General features: G+C 39.2%; 2 protein-coding genes across 12 annotated transcripts in view; both read right to left on the reverse strand.

Annotated features, from left to right (window-relative positions):
* exd2 (exonuclease 3'-5' domain containing 2) overlaps positions 1 to 16,088 on the reverse strand; it is a 423,296-nt gene that overhangs the window by 207,861 nt on the left and 199,347 nt on the right. The window lies entirely within an intron of this gene.
* The window catches only part of pacs2 (phosphofurin acidic cluster sorting protein 2), a 288,404-nt gene that overhangs the window by 122,798 nt on the left and 149,518 nt on the right, over positions 1 to 16,088 (reverse strand). For all 11 annotated transcript variants that reach the window (XM_073040292.1, XM_073040291.1, XM_073040290.1 and 8 more), the window contains exons 2-3: positions 10,746 to 10,833; positions 3,174 to 3,263 (exon numbers count right to left, since the gene is read on the reverse strand). In XM_073040292.1, coding sequence (XP_072896393.1) covers positions 3,174 to 3,263; positions 10,746 to 10,833 — 178 coding nt within the window. The remainder of the gene's footprint in view (positions 1 to 3,173; positions 3,264 to 10,745; positions 10,834 to 16,088) is intronic.

Genomic DNA, 16,088 nt, shown 5'->3' on the forward strand with positions numbered 1-16,088 from the left:
AGTTCATGAAGGTGCTTCCATATTTTGCAGTCAAAGCAAGATTTGATTTCCAGCATTCTTCAGTATTTTGGACTCCTTTGTTTCATACCTACTACATCTCCCCACTTACAGTTTTTGCCATTAACTTTATAGCTCCATCCTCTTTTAACAGAACTACCGGCAAGTTTGAAATGTTTACCCTTATCTACCCCCCCCCCTCCCAACCAGTCTTCAATAATTCTATTGAACATATCCTTATTCAAGAAGGGGAGTAAGGATAGCCCAGGAAATTATAGACCAGTGAGTCTTACTTCAGTGGTTGGTAAGTTGATGAAGAAGATCCTGAGAGGCAGAATTTATGTACATTTGGAGAGACATAATATGATTAGGAACAGTCAGCATGGCTTTGTCAAAGGCAGGTTGTACCTTATGAGCCTGAATGAATTTTTTGAGGATGTGACTAAGCACATTAATGAAAGTAGAGCTGTAGATGTAGTGTATACGGAATTTAGCAAGGCATTTGATAAGGTACTCCATGCAAGGCTTATTGAAAGTAAGGACACATGGGATCCAAGGGGACATTGCTTTGTGGATCCAGAACTGGCTTGCTGACAGAAGGCAAAGAGTGGTTGTAGACGGGTCATATTCTGCATGGAGTTCGCTGACCAGTGGTGTGCCTCAGGGATCTGTTCTGGGACCCCTACTCTTTGTGATTTTTATAAATGACCTGGATGAGGAAGTGGAGAGATGGGTTAGTAAATTTGCTGATGACACAAAGGTTGGGGGTGTTGTGGATAGTGTGGAGGGCTGTCAGAGGTTACAGCGGGACATTGATAGGATGCAAAACTGGGCTGAGAAGTGGCAGATGGAGTTCAACCCAGATAAGTGTGAGGTGGTTCATCTTGGTAGGTCAAATATGATGGCAGAATATAGTATTAATGGTAAGACTCTTGGCAGTGTGGAGGAACAGAGGGATCTTGGGGTCCGAGTCCATAGGACACTCAAAGCTGCTAAGCAGATTGACTCTGTGGTTAAGAGGTATACGATGTATTGGCCTTCATCAATCGTGGGAGTGAGTTTAAGAACCAAGAGGTAATGTTGCAGCTATATAGGATCCTGGTCAGACTCCACTTGGCATACTGTGCTCAATTCTGGTCGCCTCACTATAGGAAGGACATGGAAACCATACAAAGGGTGCAGAGGAGATTTACAAGGATGTTGCCTGGAATGGGGAGCATGCCTTATGAGAACAAGTTGAGTGAACTCAGGCTTTTCTCCTTGGAGCGACGGAGGATGAGAGGTGACCTGACAGAGGAGCACAAGATAATGAGAGGCATTGATCATGCGGATAGTCAGAGGCTTTTCCCCAGGGCTGGAATGGCTAGCACGAGAGGGCATAGTTTTAAGGTGCTTGGAAGTAGGTACAGAGGAGATGTCAGGGGTAAGTTGTTTTTTTTACACAGAGAGTGGTGAGTGCCTAGAATGGACTGCCGGCGGTGGTGGTGGAGGCAGAAACGATAGGGTCTTTTAAGAGACACCTGCATGGCTGCTTGTAGCTTAGAAAAATATTGGGCTATGGGTAAAGCCTAAGTAGTTCTAAGGTAGGGAAATGTTCGGCACAGCTTTGTGGGCTGTATGTTTTCTATGTTTCTATGAGTATTGTGGAATTGTTAAGACAGATATATATACAAGCACTAAGAGGTAATGTGGAAATTAAAATAAGATGAAAAGAGACCACATGAGAAGATATTATTTGCCATAGATACCTAGAGCATTTTAAAAGGATATAAATACTAAAAGCCGGAACATAGAAGAATGGGGCTTATTAAGGACAAAATGGGTACTTGCACATGGACTCTAAAGGCACAGTGAAGTACTAAATGAATAGATGATAATAAGGCAACTACAGAAGCTAGAACCTGAAGCAAAGAATATATGTTGGAAGAATATCTGTAGAGGCAAAAGGATGGTTGATATTTCAGGTTGCGGCCTTCCACAAGGACCAGAAGTGTAGAGGGAAGAAAGGCAGTCTAGAGAGATGAGATGAAATGGAGAGACAGAGGCTGGTAATTATCACACAAGGAACGTTTGATGGCTCTGGGTCTGTACTCGCTGGAATTCAGAAGGATGAAGGGGAATCTCATTGAAACCCTTTGAACGTTGAAAGGCCTAGACAGTGTAGATGTGGTAAGGATGTTTCCCATGATCGGACAGTCTAGGACCAAGAGGGCACAGCCTCAGGATAGAGGGGCGCCCTTTCAAAACAGAGATGCAGAGAAACTTCTTTAGCCAAAGGGTGGTGAATTTGTGGAATATGTTGCCACATGCAGCTGTGGAGGCCAGGTCGTTGAGTGTATTTAAGGCAGAGATTGATAGGTTCTTGACTGGACATGGCATCAAAGGTTACAGAGAGAAGACTGGGAACTGAGATTGAGGAGGAGAAAAAAAAGGATCAGCCATGATTGGATGGCAGAGCAGACTCGATGGGCCAGATGGCCTAATTCTGCTTCTGTGTCTTATGGTAATAGGTGCAACCTGATTAGGGAAGATGATGAGCAGTTGGAATGAGGTGGAGACCAGCTGAGAGAGGAAAGATGCCATAGGTGAACAAAGGGAGAGACTGGTGGGAATGGAAAGGGGCCAGAGGTAGTGGTTTACCCGAAATTGGAATTGTCAATGTTCATGCTACTGGGCTACTGACTACACGGTGTTGTTCTTCGTGTTTGCAGTTGGCCTCGCCATGAAATTGGAAAAAGCAGAAGTCGATGTGGGAATGGGAAGAAGAGCTGGAGTGACATGTAATTGAAAGCTCGAGATGGAAACTTGCAGGTAGACTGCAGTCACCAGCAGATGCCTCATCAACATTTACCTTGCAGATGCAGATTTCACATTTAAATCACTGAATGCCACATCCTAGGCTGGAGAAGGTGCCTGCAAATTTTTGCCATACCTATAATCTTTGTAGCAAATAAGTACTCTTCATATTTCTGTATACACAATATGATAAACAACAAAGCATTCTGACACACAATATTTTTGCATTGTTGAGCCAACGTGAATTTATGGCTTTTGTGTAACCAATACAGAATAGCAATTTATACCAACAGAGACAATCATTGTACGAAAAGTTAATTTAATGTCTTCTTATAAAATGCTTTCTTAAATAAAATATACAACAGTAAATGAATCAGTACCTGCAGTGAGAAGGTTAGTGCGAGGTCAGTTTCCACCAGGCCACAAGGCGGCAGTATAATCTCATGCGATCTCAAGATTCTTTTTGAACCCTGTGTACAAGATATTGAATACTAAAATTAGCAACTTGATAAAAACATTTTCCAAAGATGTACAACATTGGAAATTCTTGAAATAAATATTTCTTATACAAATATACCTCCATCACTTCCTTATGTTTCACATTCCCATTCTTAGCAATTTAGAAATACAATTCCTTTCAGTGCTTCCCAAACTGTACTAGTTTTCAGCATACACCCTCTTCCTGGATGGGCTTAATAGCAGGCACTTAAAGACATTGTTGAGATAGTTACTAGAAAACGTTGAACTTAGAATGGACACAGTTTCTCTCCAAGCACTGCCCACTCATCTCAAATCTCTCCATCCATTATTCCTCTCAGGACAGACATGATGAGCCATGGCTGGTAGAGACCCAGAGCATGAAGAAACGGATTGGAAACATTCTAGAGCAAGACGAACAAAATTTGGTAGGGATTATTGGAGTATAAAAGTTGAAATTGTTTGCTGTGTAACCAAAACTATGTAGTCAGCTTTGAAACTTGCTATTTGCTATGCATGTAACCAATTTAGTAGGAGAATGAAATCTTAAGAATGTAGAAGACAATGGTGTGTTAATGAGAGGTAGCTAAGAGATGTAGATTAGAACATGATTAAGTCAATGGTAGAAACAATAGTGGCGGATGTACTTGTGATACGCAACTGTAGACCGATTGGATATGCTAATGCAACTAAACCAGGAGATTGCTATAAAAAATGCTATGTCCAAGGATCAGTGGGCAATCAGTGACTAGCTCAATGACTGTCTCAGCTTTGATTTGCAAATTAAAGTTTAATACTTCTGCGTCTCCTGGTCATTTGTGAGGCACGAGAAACCACGACAGGATCTAATGTAAGAACCACCAACAATTTGAAAAAATGAAAAATAAACAGGAGAAACACCATTCAATTCTTCACACCTGCTCAAACAATGTTCAAAGCTCATTTCTTACAGTGGTACCAGTTACCAGCACTAACCTGTTATCCGCTGGTTCCCTTAACTACTGAGACCCCAAGTTAAGTATACTCAGGGACCGAATCTCCACACACCTTTTGAGTAGAGAATTCACGAGATTCATCACCACCTACTGTATGTGAAGAAATTTCTTCTTATCTAGCATGAACAGCCAGCCCAGGAGAAACATTTGCTCGGTAAGCCCCATAGGAATGTTTTCTTTCAAAAATATCACCTCATTGATTACGAGGGTGTAGCGTGTTAAGACACAAAAATAAATTCAAGTCAATTAAACTTTTTATTGTTTTAAGAGGAACTAGTTGCAGATGCTAGAAATCAAATAAAAACAAAGTTGCTCAAATACTCAGCAGGTCAATCAGTATCAGACTGAAAAATAGTTATCATTCCGATGAAAGGACACCAACTTGAAACATTAACACATTTTAATTTTCTTATTGCAGGAATAACTCTTCTGCATGTTGTAACCAATTGTTACACCATGTAATGCATCTCAAGTATTAGTGATACACCACGGAGGTGTCACATTCACAACTCTCTTCCTCAAAAGGCTGATGGAAAAACAATCGTTAAGCATTTTCAAAGGCGGGCTAGACAGATTATTGATAAGAAAGCTAAAAGGTTTTTGTGGGTGTCCAGCAATATGATCAACCATGATGTTATTAAATGTGGAGGAGGTTTAGAGGGCCGGAGGGTCTGCAAGGAAAGTGGCACTGTAAAAGATGAGCAACTATCTTATTGTAGGAGGACTAGACACAAAAAAAAATTCTTGCTTCTATTTACATTTTCATGTAATGTCCTGATATATTACCATGGCCCAAAAATCAACTGTTCATTTCACTCCAGTGATGTTGCCTAAGCTGCTGAGTTCCACTAGCATTTTGTGTGCACTTCTCCAGTTTTTCAGCAACCTTGTGTCTCCTAGTACATTGTAATGCATCATCCCCATGGTATTATGTATTGGGTGCAAGACTGCTGTCTATAGTAATAACAGTAGGTGACTGCTCCATATTTATAAACACTACAACGTATGTTAATAGATGCAACAGACTTCAATACAATTTGAAACAGGTTACTGTTTATGATGTGTATGTATACAATGAGAACCATTAATTACAATTCCTTTGGGCTGCAATTCGTACATAGATGCTTTTACACACATAGCATAAAAGAAAGTTGGGGAAAAACACAGTGTTTGCAATTCTTAAGAAGTTTTGTGCTGCTTTGAAAGAGAAGGCTATAGTCCTCAATAGTTGCTGATAGTCATTGGGAAACTAAGACAAGCTTCACATCCACTTCCCCAACATTCCACACCTTAACAATCCTTTTTACTCTTCTAGTTCTCCAGGGTTTCCTGGTCTTAGATGGCTTGTATTCATTTTATGATTTTCTATTTCAGAAACTTTGCATTTGAAAATCTGCAGTTGGAGAATATTTTAAATTACTTCTGCTGGTAGGAAATCATAAACTGGCAATTTCCCAATTATCTTACTGGATGTGCAACAACAAAGCAGAAATGGAGAATTCCAACACTTGCTTCCCAGTGTTTTCTATTCTTTCAGTGTCTCAACTTGTGTTCATCTGTAGCATTTAAAGGCACATTTCTCCAGGACATTTAATCAAAATCAGGATCGGCAATAACCAGCAGTTGAACAGTTTATTACAGAGGCTAGTGCAAGCTGGGCATGTGATTCAAATGCCAGAGCAGAACATGATGAGCTAGAGGGTGAAGTAAACAGATGAAAAAGATCTTATTATGCCACAAACAATAGGGGTTTATAGGAAGAGCTGTCCCACTAGTCAGAACAGCCCTACTCTCATACCACAGACAATGTTACAGTCTCCTCCATCATAAATTAGCAGCACACCTAGCTAAGTCTATTCCAGTCAGTTATAATACTAGTACCCATGAAATAACATAGCTAATTAATCCTTATCCCCATTCCACAAAACCAGGAAAAATGCAGTCTGGATAATTACTGTCCAATTTATTTTCAGTTAGCAAAATTACGCAGAGAGGGCATTTTCTCTTAATTGGTGCTTACTCCACAAGAGGTTGCATAGCATTCCACAGTTTAGCTTTCCCCAGGATCATTAATGCAGTTTAACTAGCTAGAGTACAGTAAAGGTAATGCAGTTTAATGACTAAAACAATGAATGGGGAGTTGAATGGCCTTCCATGAGAGAGGACGCATTTCAGAGAACCACATGGGATTGTTCTACTGGGAACTAGCAAGGACCTGATGGATTGTGTTGTTATATTGATCAGTCAAGATAAACTAATGGAACATCTCCTCTAACATTCAAGCTGTCGCAAGAGCTAGAGGTATAATATTATGAATAAAGTACATGTAGTTCACGAGAGAGATACAAACATTTCTGAAAATGAAAAGGATGTAACTTTGACATGGAGTTTAAGATGAATTCTAGAAAGCCCAACTAAAGTACAAATGAGCTTTTAAAAATAGCTACAAAAATAGAAATGCTTCAGTCCATTAATGGTTACACCAAATATGCAATCAAGATTTCTTCTGCACAGTGGGTACACAGGAAAAGCCCGTTTACCCAAGGTACATGTACTCTATACAACCCTCCTTTCGTCCTTTATCTGACCCTGTCACCAAATCCTCTCACTATTTTCTTCTGTGTGTTTATGCTTCAGCTACTCTTTGTGGTAAAATATTGCCAGTGTGTTCTGTAGCTGTTACGTAGTAAAAATGCACTTCAAAACTCCCTGCCAGTGTTTATATTCCACAGAAGCCTCCTCTCTGCCTTTTTCTGATTTCATCTGCATTGCTCATTTCTCATCCCATGAACTGAAATAGGAATGATAAATGATCAGTGGAGAAGGGAAAGTGAAAAATTGTTGGGGACAAAGCTAAGTCGAATTTTAAAAACAAAAACTGGAAGAAAATTATGAGGAATGTCATAGAAGTAGTGATCAGCAGTTAGATTTGGAAACTGCAAAATTGTAATAGGTACAGTTCATATCAGAGATACCTGGATTAGATTGAGTTGAAGTAGAACTATGTTAATTGTTTGGATTTTGGTTCTGTAATATTACTGTGAGGAAGAAGATCGATAGTTTCATTATCTTTGTGAATGTCAAAATGCATTATTATATCAAAAACAATTTTACTGAGCAACAGCATGTGCATCTGATTGGAATTCATGTTAACCCCTATGTTTGAAGATTTTTTAATGCCGTGTCATACCTACAAAAAATTATCAACCCCACACTGATCAGTTCTGAATAAAGAGGCAAGGGATCAAAGAGTAACGAAAACTAATCTGTCCCACTTACTAAACAAAACAATGTCAAAGTCAAAATGGCTTTCCTCAGGGTCATTTTTGTAGCTTATTTTCTTACTGTAAATTAACTGTTAGTGCAGGCTAATGACTGAAGGAATAAAAGGGAATCTGAACGAGCATACATGAGAGAGAACAGGGTCCAAGAAAATAAAGGACCCCGTGGACTGGATGGCTTCCTTCTGTATCACTACAACAAAATGTCAAGATAAGCTAATGCTGCAAGACTACATAAATATTCAAGTTTGTACTAGTAAGCAGAGGATAAGGGAAAAAAGCACAAGTCGTTTTTGAGAAAAGTACATGCAATTTACTAAAAAGATCATGACTCAAAAATGAGACATGATGTCATTTTGGCAATCAGTATCTATAAGCATTGCAGTTTATGATGAATTCTAGAGGGTCCAACCAAAGCACAAGTGTGTAATCCAATGATAGCACCTCCGATTGACACTGGAGAATTTCAAACTGGAGTTTCTGGAGCTCATAGGACTTATTACTGACCTATAATGATACAGTTGTGAAGATAATTTAGTTTATTGTTTGTAAAGACAAAATTTAGATTTTGATTACTTGAAAACTCATGGGAAATGCCATGCAGCTTGATGCTGTGGCATTAACATGCCAAATATCAAAGCACAGTACCTGTGTACTTACTACTGTTTCATATAACTTAATATGGTTATGTAAATCTTGCACTCAAGTTTGAGCAAGCCTCATGATATTATTTTAATTCTTAACTGCTCTCAAGTGTGGCAAAGTGAGTGATGCTGTCTCTGGCTCTTTAAGCAGATATCTTTTCTGTCAGTTCAAACAGTTCAGGTTAATATAATAAATCTCACAGCACTCATTTAAAAAGCAAGGTGATTTTCTTTTCCAGAAAAGTGTTCTTTCCTAACATTTGTTTAGCCTTGTCTTTGCTGTTAGTAGATTCTACCTGTGCACAAAATGACATCAATGCTTTCCAAATGTAGTGGTCAACTGAAGGATGTTCTTTATCATATTTTTGGAAGATTGTTCACTCTAACAAAAACATTTAAAGAAAGAAGAGAAGCCAAGAATGAAAAGGACACCTGGCATTATGAGAGATTTTCTGGATTTCCACTTGGTTAATTTTAGAATACATAGCAAAAGATTAGAGAGGAAATTTTGGAGAATGAAAACAGGGAATCAGTATCACAATTGAAAAAGCATTAAATTATTGTAGTTGAATTTTCACCATTAACAACTAGTGTCACAGGTGACCACAAACTTAACTTGATCAGCCAAGTGACTGCAGTAATTGATTGATCACCTGCTTTCTTGGCATATATCACGCACAAACGGGAGTTAAGTATATATATCACCGGACTAGGCATGCCTAGGTATCACCCTGATGAAGATGGTAGAGTTTGTCATCAAAATGTCAATTAAAATCAACACTTGGACATGGCTGGAAGTCCGAGAAGAGTTTATGCATAACTGACCTTCGACTCCCCAAGGGCCTATCTACTATGCAAAAGGTATGAGTCTGGAATGAAGGAATTCTGGTTCAACAATACTCAATAAGTTCCCTCACCATCCAAGAATGCCTGGTATGCCAAGAAGGCCTGGTATGGAAACACCAATGCCCTTGAATGGAAAATCCTATGGAACGTAGTGGATACGGCCCAGTTCATCAAGGGTAAATTCCCCCCCACCACTGAGCACATCTACACAGAGCACTGTTGCAGGAAAGCAGCATCTATCATCAAGGAACCCCAGCATCCACGTCAAGCTCACTTCTCGCTGCTGCCATCAGGAAGGTGGTACAGGACCCTCAGGACCTGCACCACCAGGTTCAGAAACACTTATTACCCCTCAAGCATCAGTCTCTTGAACCAGTAGGGATAACTTCACTCAACTTTACTTGCCCCATCACTGAGCTGTTTCCACAACATACGGACTCACTTTCAAGGATTCTTCATCTCACATGTTCGACACTCATTGCTTACTTATTTATTATTATTATTATTATTATTATTATTATTATTATTATTACTTCTTTATTTTATTTTGTATATGCACAGTTTCTTGTCTTTAGCACATTGATTACTTGTCCATCCTTTTGGGTGCAGTCTTTCATTGATTCTATTGGGGTTCTTTGATTTACTGAATATACTTGCAAGAAAATGAATCTCAGGTTTCTATATAGTGACATATGTGTACTTTAACAATAAATTAATTTTGAACTTTGAAGTGTGACTATTGACCTATTTGCTGTTATATTAATTTGTACTTTTCTCCTGTAATGGTGTTTCAATCCATGGACTGCAGTAGCTTAAAGTGGTTTACTGCCTGCTTCTCAAAGACAATTGCAAATGATTGTAATATAACTCCCACCTCCTGCAAAAAATTCCTTTCTTCAATATAGCATACAATGAAGATGATCACATCAGTAATTTAATCTGCTCAAGTGACATACTTTTTTGCCAAAACATATTTGCTATTTTGAAATAAACTGCATTTTTAAGCAAAAGACATTCATTTATTGAGCAGAACTACGTGGAATGTATAGTGGAAAGCTAGAGATAAGAGTTCACTTTTATACCAATGATGATGAAAAGTACTTGTGCTTATATGGCATCAAAACCACTTGGAAGGTGGGAAGTTTCTTGGACAGGATCATCTTTTCAGGTTTGATGACTTGTTAAAAAGTAGAACTATCCCATTTTCAATATCCTGATTCTGATCCTCATTGTCTTTCTATCTGTGTTTCCTGCTGGTATTTATGATATCAGATGTCCAAATAGCCGAGTTTTTCCTCCTAAGTAGCATTTATATCATGTTATTAAAGTAAAAGACTTTTTCTAGTACAAGATTGAAGAAAGTATTCAATGTAAGCAGATTCAATGAGGCTCATTTGAGTACACAGAAACCCTTTCAAAAATGGGAATGTGCAATGGTAACTTTAATTTGTCTTACCTTTCTGCTTCCTTTCTATGGAGGAATGAATGGGCTGTATCATATAAAGGGGAATCAGATATCAAATCTGGAGTTACCTCATATGCTTCTGTACTGCAAGGATTGTGCTCCAAAACTTTTCATCAGACCGCCACCCTCCAATCTTTGTTCAGTACAAAGTCCCATGAAAAGATTAGTTTAATCAATGAATTTTCTTCTACTTATTTTTAATAGAGAAAAGTTCGAAACAACAATGCAAAGTTGAATAGCTTACCTGCATTTTAACAGCAATTACTACTGAAGTAAGTTCCTTATCCAACTCCTTTACGACAACCAACTTCTTTAGTGTTAAACTGCATAATCTGGAAAACATACATAGGATTCTCTCAGGAAATATATGTGCACTGAAGCAAAACTCATTAGAACCTTAGACAGACACTGGGTCATGTGTGCTCAGTTCAATTTCCATCATGAAACAACTCCACCAAATAATAGGAATGACTGGAAATCCAATAATCCTAATCTTAATATGAGAGGGGTATAATTTAAGGTGATTGGAGGAAAGTATTGGGGGGGGGAAGATGTCAGAGGTAGATATTTTCTCCCACCTAGAGAGTGGTGAGTGGTGCTGGGGTGGTAGTAGAGGTAGATACATTAGAGTAATTTAAAAGATGCTTAGATAGGCACATGGATAAAAAAGACAGAGGGCTACGGTATGTGGGAGAGAGGGTTAGATTAATTTTAAAGTTGTTAAAAGGTTAGCACAGCATTATGGGTCAAAAGATCTGTGCCGTTCTTCGTTGAATGGCTAAGGAAAGCAACGGCAGACAGCAAAATTTGCCAAAATGGAAAAAAATCACTCTTTACTCCTATCAAATAATCTTTAGTTCCATTCTGTTGAAGACTGAGAATGATGATTGCAATACAAAAGTTATCATCCCATTAAAAATATAACAACTGAACACCTGATTAATTTTTTGTATAATATCACGGTACACAGCTGCTAGGAGATAGGAGGTACCTCACACAGGTGGGACTGGGAGGAATTGGTCATTGTTAGGTTGCTGTTTATCTAGCAACATAGTTAAAACTCTGTAATACAGGTGAAAGAAATGAGCATTTCATTTATCCAGACCCTGCTTCTTATTAGCGTATTGACTAATGATGAAAAATGCGCAAATCGTAAGACCATAAGACACAAAAGCACAATTAGGCCATTTTACCCTCCAAGCCTGCTCCACCATTTTACCATGACTAATACATTTCCCTCTTAGCCCCATTCTCTTGCCTTCTCCCCATAACCTTTCACACCCTGATTAACCACACCACAGTCACTTAAATGGTACAGAAAGAGAGGAAAATAAACTAAAAGGAGAGCTTATGTGGAGTGAGAGGAAGGCTTTGTCTGATGTGAGAGATTTTATACAGTGGTGCTGGAAAGTTTGTGAACCCTGAAGAATTTTCTCTTTTTTCCATTAAAATGATCTTCACATAAGACCTAAAACTAGATAAAGAAAACCCAATTAAATATTAACACAAACAATATTACACTTGTTTATTTATTTGAGAAAAATGATCCTATATTACATGTATTTTTGGAAAAAGTATGTGAACCTCTGGGGTAATGCCTTCTACGAAAGCTATTTGGAGTCAGGTGTTCCAATCACTGAAATGAGATTGAAGATATGGGTTGTAGAGGTGCCCTGCCCTATTAAAAAGACACCCAAAGTCAGTTTACCGACAGAGCCTGCTCTTCACAAGAAAGAGAATGTGTTTATGTGCACCATGCCTTGATCAAAACAACTTTCAGAGGAACTTTGAAGAATTGTAGAGATGCATGAAGCTGGAAAAGGCTACAAAAGCACTTCTAAAGAGCTGAGTGTTCATCAGTCACAGTCAGAGAAATTGTCTACAAATGGAGGAAACTCAGTATTGTTGCTACTCTCCCTAGGAGTGGGCATCCTGCAAAGATCACACCAAGAGTACAATGTGCAATGCTGAAGGAACTGTAAAAGAACCCACAGGTAACAGCAAGTTAAACTCTAGAACCTGCTAAAGTTTCTGTTCATGTGTCCACCGCAGAAAAACACTGCACAAGAATGATGTTCACGGAAGAACACCACAGCGGAAACCACTGCATGTCTCAAGTTTGCAAAGGACCACCTGGATGTTCTAAGATGCTTCTGGGGCAATGTTCTTTGGACAGATGAGACAAAAGTTGCACTTTTTGTCATAAAGGCATATTCCTATGTTTGGAGGAAAAAGGGCACTGCACGCCAACATAAAAACCTCATCCCAACAGTGAAGCACGGTGGTAGGAGTATCATGTTTTTGGGCTGCTTTGCTGCCTCAAGGTCTGGACAGTTTGCAATCGTTGAGGGAACAATGTTTTCAAAATTGTATCAAGACATTTTACAGTAGAATGTCAGGGTAGCAGTCAAACACCTGAATCTTAATCGAAGTTATATGATGCAACAAGACAATGACCTGAAACACAAGAGTAAATCAACAACGAAATGGTTTAAAAAGAAGAAAATTTGTTGGTTGGAATGGCTGAGTCAAAGTCCTGACCTTAATCCTATAGGAATGTTGTGTAAGGACCTGAAGCAAGCAGTTCATGCAAGGAAGCCCATCAACATACTGGAGTTGAAGCAGTTTTGTAAGGAAAAATGGTCTAAACCCCATCCAAGCTGGTGTGCAAGACTGATCAACAGTTACCGGAAATGTTTGGTTGAAGTTATTGCTGTACAAATGGCTCACACCAGTTACTGAAAGCAAAGGTTCACATACTTTTTCCAACAAGTACATGTAATATTGGATCATTTTTCTCAATAAATAAATGAGTATAATGTTTTTGTGTTATTTATTTAATTGGGTTCTCTTTATCCAGTTTTACGACTTACATGAAGATCTGATCACATTTTAGGTCATATTTATGCAGAAATAGAGAAAATTCTACAAAGTTCACAAACTTTCTAGCACAACTGTAAGTCCTTCAGCTCTCGATTTAAGGTCTGAGTCGATATCAGCTATTACATCACTGGTTCATTATTGCCAAAGTGTATCTGTGGAGAGCCAAAGCTATCGTAGGTTCGTAAGTGTTCTCTGGAGTCAAGCCCAGACCTGATGGAGAAGAAGAATAGGAGGCTTGGGCTGAGCAGGCATCTCAGTTACTAGATGAATGGCAGTACTGAGATAATATGAATTAACCAAGACCGGTAGAGAGTTTAGAGGGTCCAGTGGCTGATTTAGTGAGGCAGAAAACTCATTAGCCACGTTAGCTAAATACATACAAGCTCTAGAACAGGCATGGGCAAACTACAGCCCGGGGGCCATATGCGGCCCGTTAAGCTTTTTAATCCGGCCCACAGAACTTGATGAAATTATATTAATAAACCTTGTTAACATTTTTTTCCCCGCAATTCTGGCGTTTTCGCCACAGCAAAACTAAATCCAGACTTTGATGCGCAGGCTAAAAAGGGAGACCAACAACACTGTTCCCACTGAAATTAAAAATAAGTTTCTTCGTTGTGTTATGTAAAAAATGCATTTGAAAATATTTTTTTTCAAAAAGCCTTACATGTTACATGTCATTTCTATTGAGTGATGGACATGAGTAGTGCGCAGGTGCACGTACGTTCTCAAAATAAAAAATGCGCTCCAGATCAAATAACGCGCTCCGCATACTGGCGCGCTGTCACTGTTCTGTCCTTGTGCTGGTCGTTGTTGAGTTTTGGCACAGGGGACAATTGAATAAGAAGGAGCAGGACAAGTAGACCTGCATCTCCTACCGTTTTTGAAATAAAGACAGTCAGGAGGAGAGTGATGATGATAATATCTTGAAGGATAACAGAATTTTCAGTGCTTTAAAATAATAACTGTTACTATTAAAAAAAGCTGTATTTTATTCATTTAATTTTCAGTGTTTTAAAAGTCATTTCAATAAATAGCTAAATACCATGGGACTTCAAAGACAGATATTTTGTTGTAATGCATTTGTTCATTTTCAAATGAAATTAAAGCACATGTTTTCTACATATCCCATGATATTTTATTTTCTCTTATGAGGTGTATTACCAAAACACTCCGTCCATCTGCTCCTGGTCCGGCCCCCCTGTCAAATTTTAGAACCCTTTGTGGCCCACAAGTCAAAAAGTTTGCCCACCCCTGCTCTAGAAGATGCTTTTGGCACTCCTGAAAGTTCAGCTGATCTTATGAAGAAGTTCCAGCACACATTCCAGGAGGAAGGAGAGAAGCTGTCTGCCTACCTTTTCAGGTTAGAGAAACTGCTACATTGTTTGCGCCACAAAAGAAACATTCAAGTGTCTGAGAGAAATTGCTTAAGAGTAGAGCAAGTTATGAAGAGGACACTGTCACATGACATGATTGTTCTACGTATCCAAGTGACCCGCAAGATGCATCCTCCTCCATCTTTTACTGAGTTACTCAGAGAAATTAAAGAGGAGGAAAATATAATTGAGGAGTGGAATGTTTCCGAAAGCCAAGAAATGTCTTCATTGGTAGCCTCTGTTGCTAAGGTGACCCCTGCTGCCTCAGAGATAGAGCTTTTGAGGAATGAGGTGAAAAACCTTCGAGCTGAGCTGACTTGGTGAATGTCTGCTCATGTTTCCACTAAACGTCCATTAGGACACCTGAACTACCGGTAGGACTTAGACTACCAGAGGAATACTGCTGTAAAGGGTCTTTTGATTAGACAGCTGACTGGTATTTTCTGTTACAACTGTGGAGAAGGCAGACATTTCTAGCGAAACTAGAAACTAGAAACTAGAGGGACAGGAAAATCTTCAAAAAGTAAGTCAGCGGTTAAAGAGAGAAGAAAAGACGCAAAACTACGAAGGAACCCAGTAAAGGAATGGGCTGGCCTCTTGGAGGGAATACATTCCAATCAGTGCATCAAGGGAAATATTGAAGTGCATAAGACTATTCGTAAGGTTTAGTGGGACCCAGCTCTAATGTATCCATACAGACTGAAGGCATTTATGCTAGAGGCATACTTGACACAGGTTCTCAAGTTACTTTACTTTACATATCCTTTTACAACTGGTATTTGATGCATTTACCATTGACGCCACTCAGTGCCTTTGAGATTTGGGGGCTTAGTGATGATGATTACCCGTATGATGGTGACTTGTCGTTGAAACTAGAATTTTCAGAAGCAGATGTTGGAGTAGCTGAGACTATTGATATGTCAGTGTTGATCAGCCCAGATCCAGTTGAAAAAAGTGAAGCTACCATTCTTGTGGAAACAAATACTCCTATTGTGAGAATGCTCCTTGGAGCATGCAAGGAGGGGAATGGAGAGATTTTTTTGAAAATTTTTTCTGTGAGAGATTTTTTCTGTGTTCAGAGCTGCTTCTGAGAAGGTGCAAGTTCCTCCTAAGCAGAAAGATGAACATAAATGAGGAACTGAGTAATACACTCACTTTAAACCTGTCATGTTACGTCCTGGGGAAGAGGCTACAGTGACAGGGGACACCCCTTTCTGAGAGAGGTCTCACCGGTTAGCACCAGCAGAGGTTGAAGATGTTTGGCAGCGCCTACTTAAACTGAAGGAGCTGAGTTCAGTCAGGGGGCAGGAGGAACTGAGTCGCTGGAA

This window comes from Hemitrygon akajei, chromosome 3 (assembly GCF_048418815.1).
Source record: "Hemitrygon akajei chromosome 3, sHemAka1.3, whole genome shotgun sequence".
Taxonomy (NCBI): domain Eukaryota; kingdom Metazoa; phylum Chordata; class Chondrichthyes; order Myliobatiformes; family Dasyatidae; genus Hemitrygon; species Hemitrygon akajei.